The 23,361-nt window shown below is 37.8% G+C and overlaps 2 protein-coding genes across 2 annotated transcripts; one reads left to right on the top strand and one right to left on the bottom strand.

Annotated features, from left to right (window-relative positions):
• The first annotated feature begins 206 nt into the window (after window positions 1-206).
• Window positions 207-5,688, top strand: LOC132186091 (uncharacterized). Its single transcript, XM_059599894.1, has 6 exons — window positions 207-1,230; window positions 4,211-4,263; window positions 4,659-4,746; window positions 4,830-4,928; window positions 5,279-5,406; window positions 5,496-5,688. The coding sequence occupies exons 1-6, from the start codon at window positions 565-567 to the stop codon at window positions 5,524-5,526; spliced, it is 1,065 nt and encodes a 354-aa protein (XP_059455877.1). The 5' UTR covers window positions 207-564; the 3' UTR covers window positions 5,527-5,688.
• Window positions 5,689-8,210: 2,522 nt separating this feature from the next.
• On the bottom strand, window positions 8,211-17,315 carry LOC132186719 (transmembrane 9 superfamily member 7). Its single transcript, XM_059600742.1, has 7 exons — window positions 17,074-17,315; window positions 12,049-12,213; window positions 11,815-11,924; window positions 11,572-11,692; window positions 11,385-11,497; window positions 9,809-9,959; window positions 8,211-9,681 (listed from the first exon to the last, which is right to left on the bottom strand). The coding sequence occupies exons 1-7, from the start codon at window positions 17,191-17,193 to the stop codon at window positions 8,524-8,526; spliced, it is 1,938 nt and encodes a 645-aa protein (XP_059456725.1). The 5' UTR covers window positions 17,194-17,315; the 3' UTR covers window positions 8,211-8,523.
• Window positions 17,316-23,361: the final 6,046 nt, after the last annotated feature.

The raw sequence follows: 23,361 nt of genomic DNA on the forward strand, positions 1-23,361 counted from the left end.
ATATAATTACTTGTTCAAAAGCTTAAATCATGAAACTTTGGAGCTATGTGTGCATGGGAGAGTAAAAACAGAAAAATACTTTAGATATTTACAGGTGAGATTTTAACCATTTTAAGAGGCTATTGCCAAATATATATATATATATATATATATAAAGGATTTATTGTACAGCTTTCCCATTGAAGTGTGTACCTTTTGTGTCATCATTGTATGTTGGCAATATTTGAGCTTTTCCCACATGACTCCATAAATTACTTTCTCTATGTATAAATCGGCTGGGTTAGGGGTCATGAATTTGAACAAAAAACCACTCACGTTGGCAAGTTTTGACCTTTTTGTTCATTTCACGCAGCACACGGTTGTGAATCAGTCGGTTATCCATTCAAAGAACCACCGTCATAGTAGCCCCAATCTTTAACTTTTTCACACACACAAACATAATATCAAACATATAACCTTCAAAGCAGCGTCCTAGGCCTAGCTAGGAACAGAGAATTTCCAATTCCACACGCAAGTCCTCTCTCTCTCTCTCACTCTTTCTCTCTGCGTGAATGACGCGCTGCAATGGCGGCTATACTGTCATTCATGTCAAATTCTGAGCATAAGTTTCCGTTTCTCATGGACAATCACTCACAAATACAGGAAGCAATGTTCTACTTTTGCTTCTTGGTCTTCTTCTTCACCACCTTTCTCTTCGTTTTCCTTTACTCTACGTACAGAAGATTGAAAACTGCTAAGCAAAAGCAAGAAGAGGAACACACCCAGAAGCCAATTCAGAGTGACCCGTCGAGATTGGAGCGTTCTTCGGTTTCGGTTGAAACTGTGGGTAAAACCCATGAAACCAGTGAAAAGGACCCGACCCATTTGGCCCATTCGCTGCTTTTGGAGGTCTTGCCCTCTGATTCCCAAAAATGGGAGTGTTTGTTTGATGAAGGAAAGAGTTGTGACCCGGATTCGAACGGGTCGGGTTTGGACAGGGAGGGGCTGGGGTCGGGTGGGGATCAGAGGGTGAAGAAGAAGAAGAAGAGGGCCAAGAAGAAGAAGTTGAATTTGCAAGCTGAAGAGGGGCGCGGGGAGAGAGAAATTTCGGGTACGGGTTCTCGGGCCATGCAGGATTTGGTATGCCTCTACCCGTTTACATCGTCTAGTAGTGCTATGCAGAGGAGGATCAAGCAGCAGTATGAGGAGCTTGTGAAGTGCAACGAGACCAAGCGACTGACAATGGCCCAGGTTTTCTATTTTCTAATGTTTTTAAAAATTTTTACCTTTTTTATTCTTTGTTGAATATATTGCTGTTTGTCAACTTAAAAATTTGTTTTCTTTTATATTTTGTTGTTGTATACAATAACTGTGGAATTTTAAAGCGTAGTGAATGCTTTTTATACGTCCAATAATGGGTTGGTGGTGGTTTATGTATTGGTCTGCTCTGCCAATGTTAAAAGAAGGCTCTAGCTGAGAAATGCTAGCCAGGTTTCTTTGTTTGTGTTGGTGTGTGTATGTGTGCGCGCGTGGGTGCCGTGGGGTGGGTGTTGGGGATTTATTTGAAATGGTCTAAATAACATGGCCAGTTTTTGGAGTGAGTTGATCGGATGAGATAAACCTTTCAATTAGATAGGTTATCAACGCAGCTAGAGCCTAGAGACATTGTTCAATCAAATAAAGAGGAGTTTTAGTCTCGTACTGCGGGGGAAGTACATAGGAGGCCTTACAATGTATTGTTGGAAATGGTGTATGACCTCTAGAGCAGGTGCAGAATGGGATAGGAGATACATGTTTTGGATGAGATGATATCAAGATCTTGTTTTGTCAGATTTATAAATTGTATATTGTGGGTCTGTGAATTTAAGAGGATCCTGGGAGACATCTTTCTATCAATGGAGAGAATCTATCTCATTGCTGCTCATACCAGCAGTTGCAGATACCACCCAAAGAAGTTGCAATTTCCTTTTTTCTTCTATTTCTTTTTTCTTTTCCTTTCGTTCTTTATTTTTCTTTTTTCTCTTTGTAGGCCCAGTGAGACCTCTTAAAGAAAGCTTTCAACAGGAAATGTTTTGTAGACTATGTTAACTTTATATGTGGTTTATGTCCTCTCTCTCTTTCTCAAGGAAACATTCTCATTTCTTCTGTAGCTTCATTTGGATTTTTTGTCCTTTTGTCCTTTTTTTTTAAAATTTATTATTATTATTATTATTATTATTTTTAAATAAAGGTTAAACAGTAAATCTGAGGCAAATATCTTATGCCAGGGTGGCTTATTCAATAATAAGTGTTTTTAAAGCTTTGTATGCCTTACGCCTTGACACCTGGATCAAGGAGAACTAATGAAGGATTTTTAAGGCTGACTCAAGCCTGAGGTAGAAATCAGTGTACAACTGCCTTGTGCCCAGCCTCATGGTTTAGATTCTTGATCATAATTCAATGAGAACTCAGGTTCTTCCCAGGGAACTGGTACTTATGGCTGCTGGTATCTACTTATGCATGCAGTCCATGTATACTTCAAAAGTTTGTATAGATGCTCTGTTGCACACAAGAATCACTAGGTGTACAAATTCGAGCTATGAGATCAAAAATTCTAAATATTTATGGCTTCAATAAATTTTTTGTGGAATTTAAGTGCTTAAAACAAATTTAGCATATGCATTTTGATGCTTTTGCAGTTTTTTTTTTAAAAAAAAACTATTGCTTTACTCTTAGTAGAAGTGTTGGTATGTGCTTGAGATGCATTGTTGGCCACTTACTGAGAGCTTAAGATTTGGGAATTGATGCTTCAAGCCTCAAGGACATTTCTTGAAGCAAAAAGCGAAAGACTTCAACAACATGGTGTGAGTTTATTAGTTCTTGAGGTTTCAGTTCAATTGCTAGGAAAAACCATTTATTGCAATTTCATTTTTCTGTGTGTGATGCGCTCATTTGGCTCAAGGTTTGTTTGGTCGGCATGTAAAGTGGGGAGGGGTGTTTAGTGTGTGCTTGATACTCACTGTTGACCCTCTTCTTGACTACTTAAAGCTGATGGTTTCCTACAAGAAGAATGGGTTTGCTTTGCGCGTAGCATAAGGCATTCTTTCTTGTCTCACATATTGAGATCCTGTCATTGGATCACAATATGAAGGGGTTTTTTTTTCTCCTGTCTCGTAATTGCAAGTGAGGATGAACTGAAAGTCAATGTTTGAGTCCATGGAAGCAATGCTATGAGAAAGTCTTAAGCTTGTATATCTCAGTGTAAGAATATATTGTCAGGAAAGCTTATATAAAGATGTTATCAATCAGAGACAAAATTTAAGAGACTAATGAAGAGACATATTACATAGATTAAATTCATGATGATATTTGAAATAGGAAATGTAATATAAGTGAAGCGATGTTTGAGGTCAATGCTTTGCATTTCCTTTCCCTCTTTTGGATATGTAAGATATGTGGCAAGTGTTCTATTCTTATTGTTCTAATGCTTGTTTGTATAAGTAATTCAATCTCATTAATAGCGCAGAGGGGCACAACCCTACTACACATAAAGTATATAAAAAAAGCCCCCTAATACGGAGAAAAAGAAGAAAAAAAAATTCAGAAGCTCGGAAAAATTAGAAAATGGTAGACTATTGAATGCTGCTATCCATGTGTAAAGGGATTTGAATAGAATATTTTTCAGCTCTAACACCAAAGTCTCTTAATCTTCAAAACTCCTTGTATTCCGCACTCTCCAAATACACTACATTAAACACAAAGAAATCAGCCTCCAAACTTCCAAAACATTACTTCCCATCTGTCATCCCCCCCCTTTTTGCGCATATAACACCAGCCTACCACAATGATGTTCCTCTTTCTCAAATAATCCAAAGTCAACATTTTTCCTAAGGCTATTGTCTACACAAAGAACGCCACTCTCGAAAGAACTTCACTCTTTAAATACTTTTCCAAGGAAAATGGGAACTTAAAGGATTGGATAACACATGGGTAGGACTTTACTTCAAACTTTCTCCTTTGAAAGGGAGAACTTCTCATTATACAGATGTATATATAGGATGCAGATGTATATATATGATGTCATCTCCACAGAATTTGATTTATAAAGATTAACCCCATGCACTTTCTGATTCACAGTGCATGAAACTTATGAGACACATTTTCGTTTTCTAATTGAATGAATGACTGATTATTGATTTGAACACACAAGCCTCTGCAATGTCATAATTTGCTTTGTATTCTCCTATTGCAGGTTGGAGAGTTTGATAATTGCTTGATTAAGGCTATAAATGAGCTACAGCGGAAGTATGTTCTAAATTATTTTGATGAAATTAAGTTTGTCTTTTATGTTTGTTTTCTTTTCGTTTTCCCTCTGTTAATGTTGCTGGTTAGGAATCATTGTTGCAGAATTGTCCTAGAACATTGTAACTTATTTTTTAAGCATATTTGACCTGAACTATTTCAGTATTTGCAAGTTACTAATGATTGTAGTAAGTATTGTGAATAGTTTCTGGATTGATTACATAATGACAACATATGATCCTTAAGTTCTTATTTGACCCCAAAAACTTTGTTGTTTTTCTAGGTTTTTTCCAAATATGAATTTGTCATAAGATACGACTACTATGATTTCTGAAGTACTCCTTGAACAATTGAATCTCTCTTTCTCAAACATTTCTGTGTTCCTTTTTCTATGACAGGGCTGATGGCATCCAACGCAAGTTCACTATAAAAAAGGCTCTACTGTTCAAGGCAGACAGATCTTCATTTGACCGCCTTCGTCAACAGGTTGGTTTTTTTTTGGTTGTTGTAGTGATCTTATCATCTATCTTAGTCACCTCCATAACTGGATCAATACATTGATGTTTCAGATATACAAGCTAGAATTAGAAAAACAGAGACTAGAAGAGGATGCATTTGTTTATAACTTGCTTCAACAACAGCTTAAACTCTTTCCGGCATACAAGAAGGTATAATTCAAACCTTTTTTTTTTCTTTCAATTATACTTGATTCTAGGCCTTAAGTAGGTAGTTTTGATCTGGGACATCCTTCCTAGTTACCTTGGAAGCTGCTTACAGAAGTTGATCGTGTAGACCAGTAATAATTAATGAAGTTTTTCTCCTTAATACTACCCTTTTTTCCTGCCAAATTTTCAAATTCTTCACCCAAGTCTCTTTTAAACAAGATAATAAATTGCCAAAATGTCCTCTCTCGTCCCTTCACTTCTATCCAACAAGATGGAATCTGTAATGTCTCTTACTGCACCCTGTCTGATAGGATATGCTGATGAGTCTGATCTTTCTCTCTCTCTCATATCAGATGCTTGAATTTAGTGCTTCTATGGAGTTGAAGGCCAAATCTGGTGAGCTGATGAACAATACGGATTCCGAGTTTTCTGACATTTCGTTCGAAGAGTTATTAGCGCAAGAAAAGAAGGATTCATTTTGGTATGCTCAATTTTGTAGGATCTCAGTTTCTTTCTTTCTTTCTTTTTTGGGCTCTGCTTATATAACCACATCTTCCATTTCATGTTCAGGCAAAGAAAATCAAGATCTTGCTCAGGCTGATGTCGATATCTGTTTTGCTAACTGTACTCATGAGTTTCAGTTCAGTTGTATGTATATCCAATGCCCAAGCCATGCACTGTAACAGGAACCTTTTTAGCAGCCTGTGCTTATTTGGCTGTTGTTTTGATCAGGATTATATATGTTCAACTTTTATTTCTAGGATTTTCCTGTGGAAACTAGTCAATCTTATGCATTTTCCAGGGAAACAACACTTACCCTCTTAATCAACTGCCCTAGTTTTAATGGAATAATGGTAGAAATCACATTTTTATCCCACAAGTGTCTCACGATACTATAGTGGTAGTCTCAATCAATCCTTGAAATTTTTTTAAAAAAACTAATTCAAGAGTTGACCGATATTGCCACATCAACATTGTGGAATAAAAATATAGTTATTGTGACGTCCCGCATTGCCTGGGCATGGAAAAAATAATGTCTTTACATGAAATATATTTTCTTTAAATGGTATGAGACCTTTTGGGAGTAAACCTAATAATAAAACCGTGCGGGCTTGGCCCAAAGCGGACAATATTATATCACTTGGAGTGGGGGTGTTACAGTTATAGTATTACTCTTTTGTAATGTCTCCCAATTTTTCAATTTGTTTAATGTACCATACCAATCTACTACTCAATTTGCAATGCTCTTTCTCCTTTGGCCAAATGAGGATTGCCGACCACTTCCATTTGGCCATTTGGGGTGCCCAGGCCACTCCTATGGCCCGCCCATTCATTGCCCCCAAACCCTTTAGATTGAGATAAGTGTGAGACAAATTGAAGTTGGCATTGAGAAGTAATGTACAGTGTTCTTTAAAAGTTGCGGATACCAGAGTTTTTTAGAAGTTGTGGATTTCATCTGGTACGTAGATATGAGGAGAAAACGATAGATTTAATGGATGGTATTTGCCAAAACAGACATATACTTGAGGCATTTTGCCTATAAGTTATAGTGAAATCGGTATGTGTACGAAATATAAGGATGCTGGTAGTGTTAGCCTTGCCTTACCGTTTTACTTATGAGATTGCTCAATTAAGAAATAAACAAATGATAGATCTGGAGGATTGTCAAGAATCCAAATGTAAAGAACTTCAATCTTCAGTAATTGCTTCATCAGAAGACATTATTGCGAAATCTTCTATAACTAATCAATGTTTACATGAATCAACTCAGGCGAGAAGCATTTTTTAGTTTTCTCTTCACTTTAAATTCATTTGTGCACTTGCTTCTCGCTATCTTCAATGAGTCTATGAGAAAAAGGTGACAAAACAAATGCATTACTCCTGGCCCCCAAGGGTATGGGGGCCTAATAGCCCTATTGTTCATTATTTGCATTAACTAGAATGGAATTAAATGAGATCCATCCACCCATATCCATGCTAACTAGAAGCATAGTTGCTTCACTTCTTTTGTCTGCGTTGAGGTTTTACAGGGAACAAATGAAACATGAAGCGACTAGCTGCCCCCAGCCCCAAGGGAATGGGAGGTTAGTTCATAAAATGATTCCACAATGGCCCCATGAGTTTACCAAATGTTCAGATGATAGAGATCCAAGCCATAATGGGTAAATGCTTGGCACCAAGAGATCGAACCATGGGCTCGACACCTAAAGACCAAGCCATGAGCTTGGCATCAATGAAATAACTAACCCCCTACGGGAGTGGGGGGCAACAAAAAAAGGGGCCGGTGGAATAACCCGGGAAGGAGAAGCAAACCAAAAACAACATTTGAAGAACTTTATTGATCTCAAAATAATGACCCCAAGCAAAATATATATATATATATATATATATATATATATATATATATATTGTAATGCCAGACCAATTAGACAAGTCGGCCATGGGAATGGGGGGCAATTGATGATACCATAAATAAGCTTAGGGTCCAATTAACATAAAGGCCTACTCACTAGAAAAGTTAAAAAGCCTAAGAGCCTTCTGACTATATATCACTACTGCAAAACCACAAGCTCACCGTGTGACAATGTTACAAGAAGTTTAATACAAAATAGATGGCTCATCCCCAAATAAGATAAGAACTTCTTTTACCCTAAAACTCATTCTCTATTATGTTGTTTCTCAAAACAAATTACTAACTTAACCATCGAAGGCTCTTCCATGAACCAGTGCCACTTCTGTAGTTTCTTCTTGTCTTGCAGGTGACACGTCATCCAGCCCATCCAAAAATATGCATTTGCAAGATAAATTTGTAGAGACACTTAATTAGAAATGACTCAGATTTGCTTCACTCTAGTAGTCCCCTCCTATGATAAGATTTTTCTATGCTTAATACTTAGCTGATTGTAGCATTGATTGAGACACTAATAGCATTTCTCTATCCTTAAATTAGTAGTGACATTAGATTTTAGTTTTTGAGCCAAAGGGATTAAGACACTCAAAAACTCTAGGATTCCATTGAATTGCTGCAGTCCGGTGAAATTTGTAGCTAAGAACATTTAGGGTGGATTGCCCTGTGACCCCAAAAAAATTGTCGAGTTGTTTGCGACCTTGGGAAAACAGCATGTCATTGACATCAATGGAAAATTCCATCTCATTTCATCCACACAAAATCTCATCCATGTTCTCCTCCCCTACGCCCAATCCCACCCCAAAATGCTGGTACCGTTCTCCACACATGAAGTGCACGAAAGATCAATAAGTAGACAATAAATCGAACCACTAGACTCATCAAAGATTTGGTAGTTGAAATTGTGATTTAACCATATAGACATGATAGAAGTATCCATACATCAAGGTTGCTACTCAAGCTTTCTTGCAAGAACACTACAAAGGCACAGTTCACGACATTAATGAAGGTGTAAACAAAATAACAGGCCAAGCCCTATGCCCTATGCTACCATCAACAAAAAAAACAAAAAAACAAAAAGGGTTTTGGTGAGCGGGAAGAAAATTTCACTTCAACCTTTATCCCTTCTCTGCTTCCCTTATGGTCTGTAATTCATCTTCATCTGTGTGACCCTATTTCGGCATCTTCAGATCAGTCAATTTTAACAGACGAGTAGATTTTCCGAACAAACCAGAAGCATGCATAGAAGCCAATAGTGCCGGTCACGACAAAGAAAGCATATGATACAATTATCATGTACCCAAAGTAAAGGATGCCTGAAACCAGCTTCGTGATCTCCAATTTCGTGAAGAAATAGAAGACAGAGTAGAGGAAAAGGTAGAGTGCAGAGGATCCAGCAGTTAGGTAGGATCTCCACCACCAGTGGTAGTCTTCACTGCACAACTGGAAGTAGCAGAGCACAACCGTTATCTCCGCACAAGTGATTAGAAGAATAACGAACACTATAAAAAGGAAGCCAAAGATGTAATAGAACTGGTTCAGCCATATTGACGTCAAGATGAAGAATAGCTCAATGAAAACAGCCCCAAATGGAAGAATGCCTCCAATGAGTATAGAAAAGACTGGTTTCATGTACCACGCTTGCTCTGGTATTTGCCTAGGAATCTTGTTACTCTTCACAGGGTCTTCAATAGCTGGTTTTTTAAAACCCAAGTAACTGCCCACAAAGACCAAGGGCACTGATATACCAAACCATAAGCAGACAAGAGCAAACATTGTTCCAAAAGGCACAGCCCCAGAAGATTGCTCCCCCCAGATCAGGGCATTAAGAACAAAGAATACTGCAAAGAGAATGCCCGGAAACATAAATGCAGTTTTCAAGGTATTCCTCTTCCACTCTGTTCCCTTGAACATTTTGTACAAACGTGCCGAGGAGTAACCAGCGAATAAGCCCATGAAAACCCACAAGAGAACCATGGCAGTCATTAGCCCCCCTCTGTTGGAAGGAGATAAGAAACCAAGCAATGCAAATATCATTGTCACAAGTGTCATTGCAAATATCTGAACACCTGTACCAACATAAACACAAAGTAAGCCAGAATTGATTGGTGGCCTGAAAGCATCTCCATGGACAAGTTTCCATCCCGTTTCTTCCTGAGCCTCATCTTGAGTTTCCAATTGATTATAGTTGGCAATATCTCTGTACAGAGTTCTCATCATGATCATGGCCACCATGCCAGAAAGGAAGAGGACAATCATCAAAGAGTTTATGATGGAGAACCAGTGGATCTGATCGTCATTCATTAGGAGGTATGTGTCCCAACGAGATGCCCATTTGATCTCACTTTCCTAAGAAAAGAAAGGCCAGCACGAGTTTGTAACTGTACAATATCAGGGAAGGGTATTTTTTTTTGATAGGTTATAAGGGAAGGATATTAAAAAGGATTGAAATAGGCAAGGGTTTAATGAAAAGTACCTTGAACGAAACATCATATGTAAAAACAACCTCCTTATCTGCGACAACTTCTTGTGGAACAAAGCTACCTTGCATTAAATTTTTGGGGTCTTTGTTGCATGTTGTCAGTTGAGGATTCTTATCATCCCAATCCTTATATTCATGATTAATGCTGTTTGGAGAATTACAAGACTCAAATGAGAAGAATATACCACACCAAGCTAGTTATTTGACAAAACAGAGAAAGTGAGCACATTCCAAAAATTCCTATTTTTTTCAATTTATTTTGTAACACAAACAGGGATGAACAAGTTGGCATTATTCTTTAAAATCTAACTTGGTATGATTCTTTTTAAATCTACTCCAATTTGATAATTACAATAGAACATCTACATTTCATCTATTCTATAATTTTCAGCAGAACATTCAAAAACGTTACGGCTAACGGCATGAAAACCAGCAACATAAACAAGCATCTGCTATTAAACTCCCTCAGTAACACTTCAAATATCAGAAAAAGAAACATTCAAGTTTTACACCAACAGACGATGCAAGCAGGAACAGAATAAAGCACAATAAATTATGACGAAAAACGAAATGGCTAATATTATGCAAACAACATTGCAGCATCATCTAATAAACAAATTGACATGCTGTAGTATTGAGACTAGCTTAAACCATAGCAGGAAACAACCAGAGAAAAGAATAAAATATTTCAGTATGTAGACAACTCTTTCAGCCCTTCTTAACCCCAAGAGGTTGGCTCAGTGGTTGGACAGCTTAAGACTTTTGAGTATGTTCCTCAAGGTCATAGGTTCGGAACTCAAGTGCAAACTGCTTCTTGAGGCCATCGGACTGGGGGTTCGCCTCTTGAATTAACCGAGGTGCACTTGCGGAAAAATCCTTACCGAGGGCCTGTGCACCCCCAGGATTAGTCGGAGCTTCGCTCCAGATACCCGGTGCCAAATCAAAAAAAAAACTCTTTCAGCCCTTCTTTATCATGTAGCTAATTCTGAATATTCATCTTTTGATAGGATCATCTAAACAGCCCACCTTTTTTCCTGTTGTATTTCTGATAAACATTCTTTCTGAATCTAAATGTTGAATTTATATTTTCACCAAATAACTGCAAAAACATAGTCAGAGCTTGCTCCGGATACCCAGTGCCAAATAAAAAAAAACTCCTTCAGCCCTTCTTTATCATGTAGCTAATTCTGAATATTCATCTTTTGATAGGATCATCTAAACAGCCCACCTTTTTTCCTCTTGTATTTCTGATAAACATTCTTTCTCAATCTAAATGTTGAATTTATATTTTCACCAAATAACTGCAAAAACACATTCACCCATAGCAACAACCTCAAGCAAAAACCTTGCCTTTTGAAGGAAATAACCCTCCCAAAGATTAAAGAATAAAGTGATCTGCAGTCTCTTCACCCCCATCTAATAGCATTTCTGTATTCAGAATATGAACCAGCAGCCTATATGCCTCTATCACACATCATTCATACCAACCATAGATGACTCAACAGAGTGAAACTGACATTGAGCACTGGCCAAAAAAGAGAAAACAAAACAGAGGAAAAGAGTACCACACCTTTTTGGAGTAACCTCAAACCCAACGATCCGAGCAGAATCAGTCTCGGGATCCTTGTGATACATGACTCGGAAGCTCAAGTGGTTATGGATGAAATATTTCTCCTCTTTGATCTGTAAAACAAATAAATGTGTAAGAGAGCATGAAAACACTTCTTCTACAATAGCAGTTGGCTTCTGAAGCATACCCCAGCAACTGGAAGGTTATCCAAAATCCTGAACCCAACACGGAAACCATGCTCATAAGTAGTTGACTGACTTCCATCCCTCCTCTGTCTAAGAACAGCAACTGGAAGGTTATCCAAAATCCTGCATGTGTGTTTTGAACATTTTAGTACAATCAGTAATCATAGCTGTTTGTTAACTCGATATTCAGTGGAAAATCATAAAAGATATTGAAGGAAGACGTAAAGTTAGAATTCATTACTTACATGTTAACTCGATATTCATCATCAATTTTTTCCTTAAAATTCTTTGCAGATCCAGCATTAAGCTTTGCTTTACAGGCGACTTTGCATGACTCGTCTTTCCTCATTTGGAACTGGGGTATAATTCATAAACTCAGATCCACAAAAACAACAAAACAAGAACCAAAAATGACTACATGCAAAATTTTTCTATCCTGTTCAGATTCTAAATACAGGAAAATGGTAGTAGAGACTCACGTTATAGACAGAATTTTCAATGCGGTCACCTCGGAGAACTTCCCCCAAATTTTCTGCATTGTTCACAATATTCTTGGGCTTACAATAGTTTAAGTAGTAGTAGTCATATGGAAGTTGTGTCTTAGTAGATGACAATTTGTTCACTTTGACCGGGAGGGCATCACCCTGTTCAAAGTAGACAGCCATGAGACAAACAAAAATAATAATTCATAAGTGATGAGAAAGAACACTGAAAGAAAACCTTACAAACTCTCAAAATACAAACACCCCACCCCACCCCACCCCTTGAAAAAAAAAGGGATGAAGGCCTCAAGTAATTCGATATGGAGTTTGGTTAGAGTTAGAAGAAAAAAACATGTATTTTCAACCAAATCGTTACCAAATTCACAGATAGGCACCAGAAAAAGGGATAGTTCCTTATATAAGGGAGAAAGCTGAGCACCACATAAAATTTAGGGGAAACTTCACAAAGCCCCTTTAAACTTCCACACGTTTTGAGAAAACCCCCCCAAAGTTCAAATACTCTCAATTTCACCCCCCTTGAATTTCTAATTTGATGCAATCTATCCCCTCCGTTAGGATTTGGCGTTACACAGAAGTTAAAATGGATGAAATGCCTTTATACCCCTAAATTTTTTATAAAATTTCAAATTTACCCTTAATTTCACATTAAAACAAAAAGTTAAGGGTATTTTGGTATTTTTCATAGTCTCCGTTAGGATTTAATGCCAAATCCTAACGAATGGGGGTATATTGCATCAAATTAAAAGTTAGAGGGGTGAAATTGAGAGTTTTTGAACTTTTGGGAGATCTTCTCAAAATGCATTGAAGTTAAGGGGGACTTTGTCAAGTTAACCCTAAATTTTAAGCCAATGTATAGTCACATTGTTTCTCCATAGATCTTAAATGTATTGCATCCCATTTATAATTTTGTGCACATCAATCAGAGCAAACAAAACTGACAAACAAAGTGACTCTAGTTAGTCATCATAACAACAATAGACACTAGAATCGATAGGTTTTTGGTCTCTCTGGAATGCGAAGACAAGTTCCCTGAACTATCTCAAAAAGTTTGCTTAAATTATGTTCAGAGCACTTCTTCATTCTTATTGATTGAGGTGGTATTTAGGAAGGCATAAAATCCTTTAAGTTTGAGAATATGTGGCTTAAGGCCAATGGTTTTGTGGACAGGGTGAGGAAGTGGTGGTCATGTTAGTCATGTTATCAGTTTCAAGGCTCCCCCTAGCTTTATTTGACTCGTAAACTTAAGGCCTTGAAAGCTAATTTAAGAACCTGGAATGCGCAGGTGTTTGGCAAGGTGGAATCTCATAAAAAACCTCTTTTGGAGGAGTTGCATGTTCTTGATGGTTTAGATAAAGAGAGTCTTCAATGAAGAGAAACTGAGGAAGACCTTTGTCATTGGGAATTAGAGAAAGCTACTTTAATGGAGGAGATAACTATGGTTAAAAAAGGGTGACAAATGCACAGAGTTTTCCCATTGGGCGGCAAATTCGAAGAGGAACAACTCCATTGAGTGGTTGTTAGTCAATGGCTTAGCATCTTCTGATAAACCAGCAATCATTGATCACATTGTGCAATTCTATGATAGTCTTTTTGCATAACAATTTAATTGGAGCCCCAAGCTGGACGACCTTGATTTTGATTTCATTGATGTGGAGGAGGCTTCTTAGTTAGAGAGACCGTTCGAGGAGAGTTTGGTCCTTGATGTGGTGAAAGTTATGAACAGTGAGAAGGTGCCAGGCCCTAATGGTTTTTCTATGGCGTTCTTCCAAGTATGTCAGGAGGTGATCAAGGTGGATATTATGGGGGTGTTCCATTATTTTCATGCAAGTAGCAAGTTTGGGAAAGTCTAATACAACCTTCATTAACCTTATTCCGAAGAAAACTGGGGCCATTGATCTTAAGGACTTTTGCCCCATCAGTCTTGTGTGTGGAGCTTACAAGATTATTGCTAAAGTCCTAGCCAATAGGTTGAAAATGGTCATCAAGAAGATTATTTCGAAACCCCAGAACAATTTGTCAAAGGTAGGCAAATCCTTGATTCTGTAATGCCTGGATTGTAAGATCAGATTTGGTGAGTCAAGGGTGCTCTATAAGCTAGATATTGAGAAAGCCAACAATCATGTCAATTGGGATTTCTTACTTTGCTTCTTGAGGAGGTGTGGTTTTGGGGAGAAATGGTGTTCTTGAATAGCGCATTATATTTATATGGTGCGCTTTTCCATTTTGGTGAATGACACTCCATCTAGTTTCTTCAGTAGCTCCAGTGGTCTGAGATAGGAAGATCCTTTGTTGCCTTTAAGTAGAATGATTTCTACAACTGTTCATTGGGGTTTTCTTTAAGGTTTATTGTAGGGTCTAAGAACTCTAGTGTGGTTAACATCTCACTTGTTTGCCAATGACACTTTTGGTTTGCTGTGGGGCAAGCTTGACCACCTTTGTCGCCTGCGTCCTTTATTTTTATGCTTCAAAGTTGTCTCTGAATTAAAAAATAATTTGGCTACATCGGAATTGGTTCCTATAGGTAATGTTGAGAATGTGGATGGGTTTGCTGGCATTCTGGGCTATAGGGTTTCTTCTTTGCCTATGATGTATCTCGATCTCCTATTGGGGGCCTCCTATAAGGCCAAGTCTATTTGGTACGGTGTTATTGAAAAGATTGAACAACAGTTGGCTAGTTGGAAAATGATGTACTTTTCTAAAGGTGACAGAACTTATCAAGAGCACTCTTTCCAATTTTCCTATGTATTCCATGTCCCTATTCCCTCTCCCTGTGGGTATTGCGAACTGTATTGAGAAGCTTCAACGAGATTTCCTATGAGGGGGGAATAAGCAAAGGGTTCAAATTTCACGTGTTAAGTTGGTCCAAGGTTTGATTTCCTATTTTTGAAGGAGGATTGGGGGTTCATAATTTGCAAATGTTTAACCATGCTCTCCTAGGAAAATGGCTATGGCACTATATGCATAAGAGAGACTTGGTGGAGAGTTGTTGTGGATGCTAAATTTTGCAACTTGTGGGGTGGGTGGTGTTCTAATGAGTTTATTGGGGCGTAAGGGGTGGGGTTATGGAAGAATATTACAAGAGGTTAAGGAAAGTTTTCACATCATACTAGATTTGAGATCGGAGTTGGCTCCAAGGTTAGATTCTGGCATGACCTGTGGTGTGAGGATAAGGCACTGAATATGGTATTCTTTTTGCAAAGGAGCTTTATGGTGGCTCTAATTAGTGGAACGTTACTTTTGCTAGAGCGGCTCATGATTGGGAGGAGAATATCTTTGCCTCGCTTTTCAACTTGTATTCAGTTAACAGGAGATGGAAAGGTGAAGGCAAGCTTTGGTAGACCCCCTCCAAAAAATGGTTATTCGATGTTAGATCTTTGTACAATGTTTTGCTCGTATGGATGGCTCTCCTTTCCCATGGAAGGGTATTTGGCAGTCTAATACTACTTTGAGGGTGGCTTTCTTTGCTTGACCGGCGGTCCTAGGAAAATTCCTTACCATGGACAATCTTACAAAGCGACATGTTAACGTAATTGACAGGTGTTGTATGTGTAAGAGGCATTGGGGAGGCTGTGGATCACCTTCTTCTCCATTTTTTTTTTTTCAGGAGCTTTGGGCTCTCTTGGGTTATGCCTAGTTATGCCTACCCGAGTAGTCAACTTGCTTGTTTGTTGGTAGACTGCCGGTAGCACTTGGAGTGTTGATGTGTGAAAGATGGTGCCTCCTTGCCTCTTGTGGTGCCTTTGAAGGGAAAATAATGATAGAAAGTTTGAAGACCACAAGAAGACGTTGGAGGAGCTTAAGTCATTTTTCTTCTATACTCTTTTTCTTGTGACAAATGCATTTATTTCTCCCTTGGTACTCAATAGTTATCATGATTTTCTTGTTCATTTTTCTCCTTCTAGCTAGCTAGATGTTCTCTCTTGTATACTTCATGTGTGCCTAAGGCGCCTTACGCTTTGAATAATATTTCGATTATTTATCAAATAAAAAATACTTATCAAAAAAAAAAAAAATCAACCAAACATAAACTATTAATCCTATTAGCAGACTCCAACCACTCGCATAAATATCAAGTCTTGGATGAGTTGGGTAAAACCATCATTTGTATTATAAGTTAACCACATTGTTAAAAAATCTAACAGCTAAAGCTATCCCCGGCAATAAACGTTGAAGTATTACTGATCTTATCAATGAAATGCTCATTCTCCATGCATTAAGCTCCCATACTCCTTTATTGTTTGAACAGAATCAAACTGATACTTGGATATCGTTGTTCAAACAACAAAAATTAATTGGAATAGGCAACAACGTCAAATCACAAATACAAAAACTAATGGCCCATTTGGTGGCCTTTCATGCTTTCCATTTCTGGATTTCTACTTGTTTTCTGGTCATTTGATAATGTTTTTGTTCAGCCCCTTTATTTTAGCTTTATTCTTCACAAAATTTAAACACACACACACAACACAAACATACGCAAGCATGCTCCCACACGCAATTTCTCCATCATTTCAACCTTTCCACACACACGGAGAAACTCCGTCATTATAGAAACATAAAGCATGGCCTCAAGTGCAACCCAAAGATGCTCACAGATCAAACCAATCCTTCTGTTTTTTGACTCGAAAATCAGAAGACCCAAAAATACTCTCATCAAATGCCGAAAAAAGAAAGAAAAACAACTATTAAGTTCTCAATATCACGAGCTCGATCTGGCACAGTCACAGTAAACCCGAAGTAAATTCAACAAAAACCCAGATCCAACCCAAACGCAAGATCCAAAAACAGCTAAAGAATCCCACAGATCCATAACAACCGATTAGATCAAACCTAGAAGCCCGGATCCAACACTGTTTCACTCAAAGCAGAGAAAACCCACGATGCAACAAAACACAAAGAATAAAGAAACCCATAAATCAACAATAGAGTAAGCAAGGCAAGAATCAATGCGGGGTCAATGAAATAAACAGAAGAAAGTTAAGGAGGTGGGGGGAGCCGTACAGTTTGGAAATCGCGAGGAGCGACGCCAGGGAGGTAGAAGGAGTGTGCCGAGGAGACGATGAGGAGAACCAATAAGAGGGTTGTCGTCGTTGTACGACCGTAGAGGGCACCCATCATCATCTTCTTCTTCTCAGAGAGAGAGAGAGAGATAAATGGGAAGGGTTAGCGTCTTAAATGGATTCTGCTACTTGCAGGTTTTGGATTGGTACTCCTACTCTCTCTTTCTTTCTTGTTTTATTTTTTCAGGTTTTGTATTCGTCAACTTATTATCCATTTAATAATTGATATGGTGTCCCAACAAATAGCTGAATTGGCTGGAATTATGCCTAAACCTAATGAAGCGGAGGTCCGTGAGATTTGGATGTTCTCCGGTTCAATCAACTAGAAATGATGTGTTTTCTAATACGCTTGACGTGTCATATGTTAATTGTACATGCCAAGTAGCACAATTACTTTAAATTATAAATATACGTTCTATACGTTTATTTATTTAAGGTATGTTTACAATTTAAAGTAACTATATCACGTGGAACATACCATTGAACACATGACATGTCAAATAAAAATTACGTGACATTAATTAATTGATCTAACATAATATATTGTTAATAAATTAGAGAGTAGGTTGGCGGAAAGACCTATTTAAAACTAAAGAAAAATGTGAGAACCTAATTGTCGCAACTGAACACCTTGAAACTAAATTGAAATCCTACAAAAATTTAGAGATTAAATTTGATTTTTCCCTAGTTTATTTCATTTGGCTTTGCCTGAGGTGTGGTCAATCCAAAGCACATACATAGTTTAGTGCACAAGATAGATCGAACTCACAAATATGTTATCTTGGAGCCAATAAAAGGTGGATTCAAATTGGCAATTCCTTGGTCCAAGTGCAATAAATTGTTCGGAATTGTGAAAAGTTTTTTGTGGGGTTTATCTGCCTGAGAACTTATTTAGATAAGCATATACTTGTGAGGGTTGTGTCCTACATTGAAAAAATATAAAGAAAAACAATACTTAATATACATAAGTAGATTTAAGCCCATTAGCTTAGGGCTAAGAGTGGTGTCCAAGTATGTATATTAATTTATTCTTGTTTGACTCCCTTTGTGCTTTTCTACCCAACAATTGGTATCAGAACCTGGGTTCTTTATTTTGCTAGATGGCTTTTGCAAAATTTGAAGTATAAAAGCTTGATGGTCATAATAGTTTCAGTCTTTGACGTATCAAAATACATGCTTTGTTGCAACAAGAAGGTTGCAAAATTTGAAGTATAAAAGCTTGATGGTCATAATAGTTTCAGACTTTGGCGTATCAAAATGCATGCTTTGTTGCGACAACAAGGTTTGACGAAGATTTTTTATGGCAAGATGCCATCAACATCATCAAAGGAAGAAATTGTGAAACTTGAAGAAAAAAGCCACAGTTTAATTTTATTCTCTTTTTGGATGTAGTTTTGAGAGAAGTCGCAAATGAGGAAACTGCCGCTAGACTTTGACAAAAGTTAGAAAGTTTGTACATGAAGAAGTCGGCCACTAACCGTTTATTTATGAAGCAACTGTTATATACCCTTAAGATGCAAGAAGCCCTGATTTTGTTATGTTTACTACCTGAGTTCTTTAATAATTTCATCAATTCAATACTGTACGGTAGAGATAATATCTCCTTAACGAATGTTAAATCTGCTTTGAATTCTATGGAGTTGAGGACAAGATTGAATGGGAAAGATAGTGACAATCAAGCAAAGGGTGTATTTGTTAGGGGTCGTTCAAAAAATTTCTCTAATTGTAGAAGTCGATCCAGTGAGAGAGACATAGAGAAGGCCAATTGTAGTCTAACTTAAAAAGAAGAGTTAAGTGTTACTATTGCAAAAAGTATGGGCATTACAAATCCGAGTATCTGAAGTTGAGAAATAAAGAGGAAAGTGATAAGCCAAGTTTTTCTTCTGTGGCTAGTGTTGTTGTAGAAAATTACAAGGATGTAGAATTTGTCTTGCAGTTTCCGTTTTTGATGGTCATTCTTATGACAAGTAGATCCTTGATACTGCAAGTACTTTTCATGTCTTATAAAAGGGATTGGTTTACTGAGTCAATCAATGGTAGTTCAATCTTGATGGGGAATGATATTGCCTGCAAGATTGTTGGTATTGGTGCAATCATAATAAGGATGCATGACAGGACTATTTGAACTTTGAAGAATGTTCGACCCATACCAGATTTGAAAAAAAATCTTATATCTTTGGGCACTTTGGACTCCCTTGGATACAAGTATTCTGGTGAAGGTGGAGTTATCAGGGTTTATAAGGACTCATTGGATGTGATGGAAGGTAACAAGGTTGATGCTCTCTACTTTCTTCAAGGCAGTACGGTGATAGATTCAGTTGATGTGTCTTCTTCAGGTAATTTCAGACTATCAGCAGTGTTAGCACAGTAGAGTGAGGAGGAGGAGTGTTTCATGCCACATGTACCTTACTCTAGTGCGTTTGGGAGCATCATGTATATTATGATGTGCATTCGTCCATATGTTTCACATATAGTCAGTGTCGTTAGTTCTAGCAAGGTTATGTTAGCTCAGTCTTTGATAGAGACAGTAGTATCGATTCCAGTGTCATTGGGTATGTCAATTCGTATTATGCTGGTGATCTGGTTGTGACAAGAGGAGATATCGCATTGAAGAAAATTGTCTTTTGATGAAAATCCAGTAGACATGATATATTCACTAAGCCAGTTTTGGCTCTCAAGTTTAAGAGTTGCTTGTACTAGATTGTTATTTGTATTTGCCCTTCAGGGTGTTGGAGGAAACGTCATGAGGAGATTTGCGTTGAGGACTTGATGGAGTTCAAGTCAAGGTGGAGATTGTTGGGTAGTGACTTAAATTCAAGTCAATATGTAAGGCTCGCCACTATTCTTTATTCTCTTGGATTGGTTCTATGCTTTGCTGACTTAGAATACTTTTCCTACTTGGTTTTGGTGTTTGTTTCCTAACCAATTTGGAGTTTGTCTCTTAACGATTTTGGACTTCTAGCAACCGACATTGGGGCTTATAAAAAGACATAGATTCAGCATTTGAACAATAGAGAAAAATTAGAAGCCGCACATCTCACTAGGGTTTTCTCACTTTGTTGTGTCTTATGGTACTTAGAAAAGAAGAGAGTTTTCTTTATTAATTTTTTTCTCTTTTGTGTGAGAGCGAGATTTGGGTGTATTGGGGCTTTGGATTTTGAGTGGTTTTCTCCTTACTCTTTGTACTCCATCTTTTGATAATTAATTTCCTCAAGGTCGTCTCCGCCAGTGGAGGTAGGCTTGTTAAGCCGAACCATTTAAATCTTGGTGTCTTGTGTGATTGATTTATTTTCTATTATGTTCTATTATGCTTCTTTGTAATCCTGAATTTAGTTCTGTGTACAACAAAAACCATGTATATTAGCTTTGTGGAGATCGTGGTAGAAGTTAAATATGGTGTTTGTGGGGTGGGTGGTACTCGAATGCGGTGGTTGGGTCCTATGGGGTTGGGATGTGGGATAACATTAGGAAGGGTTGGGGGAAGTTATCCAAATTTTTTAGGTTCAAGGTGGGAGATAGGTCTAGGATTTGATTTTGGCACGATGTGTAGTGTGGAGATCAATCTTGAAGGAAGCTTTCTTGGTATTGTTTCCTATTGCTTGCCATAAGGAGGCTCCGATGATAAATCTTGTGCAACTTTTTGGTGACTTTCTACATTGGAATATCTCCTTTAATAGGGATGTGAATGACTAGAAGGTAGAGTTGGTCACTTTGTTTTTTAATCTTTTGTATTCTCTCAGTTTGAGCGGAGACGATGAGGATAAAATGTGTTTGATCCCTTCTTAAAGGCGAAGGTTCAAGGTCAGCTCGTTTTATAAGGCGCTTAACCCCATGCCCCCCCCTCAGTCAGCTCTCTCTTTTCATTGAAGAGCATTTGGAGGAATAAAACTCCTACGAGAGTGATTTTCTTTGTTTGGATGGCTATGTTAGGGAAGATATTGATTTTGAATAATCTGAAGAAGAGGCATGTGATTGTGATTGACTAGTATTCTATGTACAAGAAGAGAGGGGAATTCATTGATCATCTTATACTCCATTACAAGGTGGCTAAATACTTGTGGATTTCGGTCTTCGATCTTTTAGGGATAGAACGGGTAATCCCCCTCGAGTGGTGGAGTTGTTAGCTAGGCTTGGAGCCACCGTAATATTAAAGCTTGGAGGATGGTTCCATTGTACTTAATACAATGCACATAATTTTGAATATTGAAATATTTTGGTGGTGGAGTTAAAAAACTTTCATGTTCAAATCTATTTATGCTTGAATGGCAGCTCACAATAGTCTTCTATTTTCTAATTTCTTTGAGTTTATGAATTTGTGTTTTTCTTCTTCTCCTTAGTTGGGAATCCCTCATGTATACTTCATATATATAATTGGGTTGTACTTCTATGTTCTTTCTAATAAGATTGAACTACTTAAAAAAAAAGGGTAACTTCATTTACCCCCATGAACTTACGTACCTTTTGCAAACACCCCACAATGTTCAAAGTCTCTTACTTTGGTGTATCTAACTTGAATTTCCTTCCGCTTACCCCATTTCGTTACGATTTTCTGTGAAATCCTAACGGAGCCCTTCGCACGTGTAGTGCATGTGGACAAATTTTAACGAAAAGCCTGTTTTACCCCTGAGCCCATTCGGATAGACCACATGTACAAACACAATTAGGGTTTATTTCTCAAAATCACTAATCCAAAAACTTCATTCGAGAGCTCCCATGAATAACCCTAAAATTGCCATATACTTTGTTAGAACAGTTTTCTTCACGGTGGATGCGCTTTCTTCAAGATCGTCGTCGTGCACTCCAAATCACTACAAAAGAGCAATTGTCAAAGGGACTGGGAACACTCCGATGCCAAAGTCAGATAGTGATCGTGTTTCGGCTCACAATCATTCAATATGCTCAAAGGGACTAATTGAGCTATGAGAGAGAATATATTGAGAGGGTATGAGAAGATGTAGATTATTCAAGATGTTTTTGTACCTTGTGTAGAGGCCTATTTATAGGCTTGAGGTTTGAAGTAGACTTGAACTAGTTCTCCTTGTTTGAGTTATATTGGGAGTCCATAGTTGAGTTAGATTTGAGCTCCTATTCCCTTGTAGACTTTGAGTATGACTTCTTTATTCCAACATTATCCTAATTGGAATATATCTTCTTATTAATTAATAGCCCTTGCTTATTAATTAATATCTTCATGGGCCTATCCTTGGCCATTGGGCCCAGAATTTGGTGGGCTTGTAGTGTGAATTTATTCTCAGCATACTTCGAACCCGACAAACCCTAAAATCCCCAATCCACCCAAACAAAATCGCGATTCCAACCGAACTAAAATCGTGATTCGAAGCCTTGTAAACCAATTCCAACCCTAAAATCGCATACCTAAGAATCATTTCAATGCCCATTTGAAGCTCGTGTAGTTGCTTTGGAAGCTTCGTCCGTGAGCCGTTTTCTTCGTCACTGCATTCACCAAGTATAGTCCCTTTTGTTAAATAAAGTTGGTTATTTTATAGGTATGCACTGATTAACCGTATTGCCCTTTATTTTTATTGTTGTTTATTTGTGGGTCATATGCTTGTATTGTCAAAAGTTTGTAAAAAAAAAAAACGATTTTTGGGTCATATGCTGCTGTTGGGTTGAATAAAGAAAAGGTTCACTTTGGTTGGTCGTATTGATGCTAGCAAAAGGTTAGGGCTTTTGACAGTTTTTAATTGGCTACTGTCGGGTTTGAAGAAAGTTGACTGTGTTGTTAGGGTTTGTTTGTTTAATGATTTTTGGCATGTTAATATATCACTGCCTACTTTTGGGTTTAGCAAAAAGTTAGAGCTTTTGGCATCTTGTGAATGACAAGCTGATTGTTTGTTTAGGTTAGGGTTTGTTTGTTTGTTGTTGTTTATATGTCACCATTTTTGGCATGTTGTGGAGCGGGGTTTACCATTGTGGTCCATTTGCTGGTTGTGGATGACACGTGTTTAGAAAATGTCACTGGTTTTTGCATATTGTTGTTTAGGGTTAAGGGTGATTATGGGAGCTTTTATTGCAAATGTGGTCCCCTCTCTAACTATGATTCTTTATTGTACATATGTGGTCCCCTATGTTGTCTAAGTGGTTGTTGCTCCTGTTTGTAGTCACTTAATAGTTATTGCATGTATCATTTAAAAGCTACTGCATGTAAATGATGTAAATGAAATGGTTAGATGAAGGGTTGCATAAAAGCTACACCTATTTTTTTTTT

The sequence above is a fragment of the Corylus avellana genome, chromosome ca7 (assembly GCF_901000735.1).
Source record: "Corylus avellana chromosome ca7, CavTom2PMs-1.0".
Taxonomy (NCBI): Eukaryota; Viridiplantae; Streptophyta; class Magnoliopsida; order Fagales; family Betulaceae; genus Corylus; species Corylus avellana.

Coding starts and splice junctions, on each gene's coding strand:
- LOC132186091 (XM_059599894.1), top strand. CDS start 565: ATGGCGGCTATACTGTCATTCATGTCAAATTCTGAGCATAAGTTTCCG. Junction 1,231..4,210: donor AGCGACTGACAATGGCCCAG/GTTTTCTATTTT, acceptor CTCCTATTGCAG/GTTGGAGAGTTTGATAATTG. Junction 5,407..5,495: donor GAAAAGAAGGATTCATTTTG/GTATGCTCAATT, acceptor TTTCATGTTCAG/GCAAAGAAAATCAAGATCTT.
- LOC132186719 (XM_059600742.1), bottom strand. CDS start 17,193: ATGATGATGGGTGCCCTCTACGGTCGTACAACGACGACAACCCTCTTA. Junction 11,693..11,814: donor GATGAATATCGAGTTAACAT/GTAAGTAATGAA, acceptor ACACACATGCAG/GATTTTGGATAACCTTCCAG. Junction 9,960..11,384: donor TTTGAGGTTACTCCAAAAAG/GTGTGGTACTCT, acceptor TTCTCCAAACAG/CATTAATCATGAATATAAGG.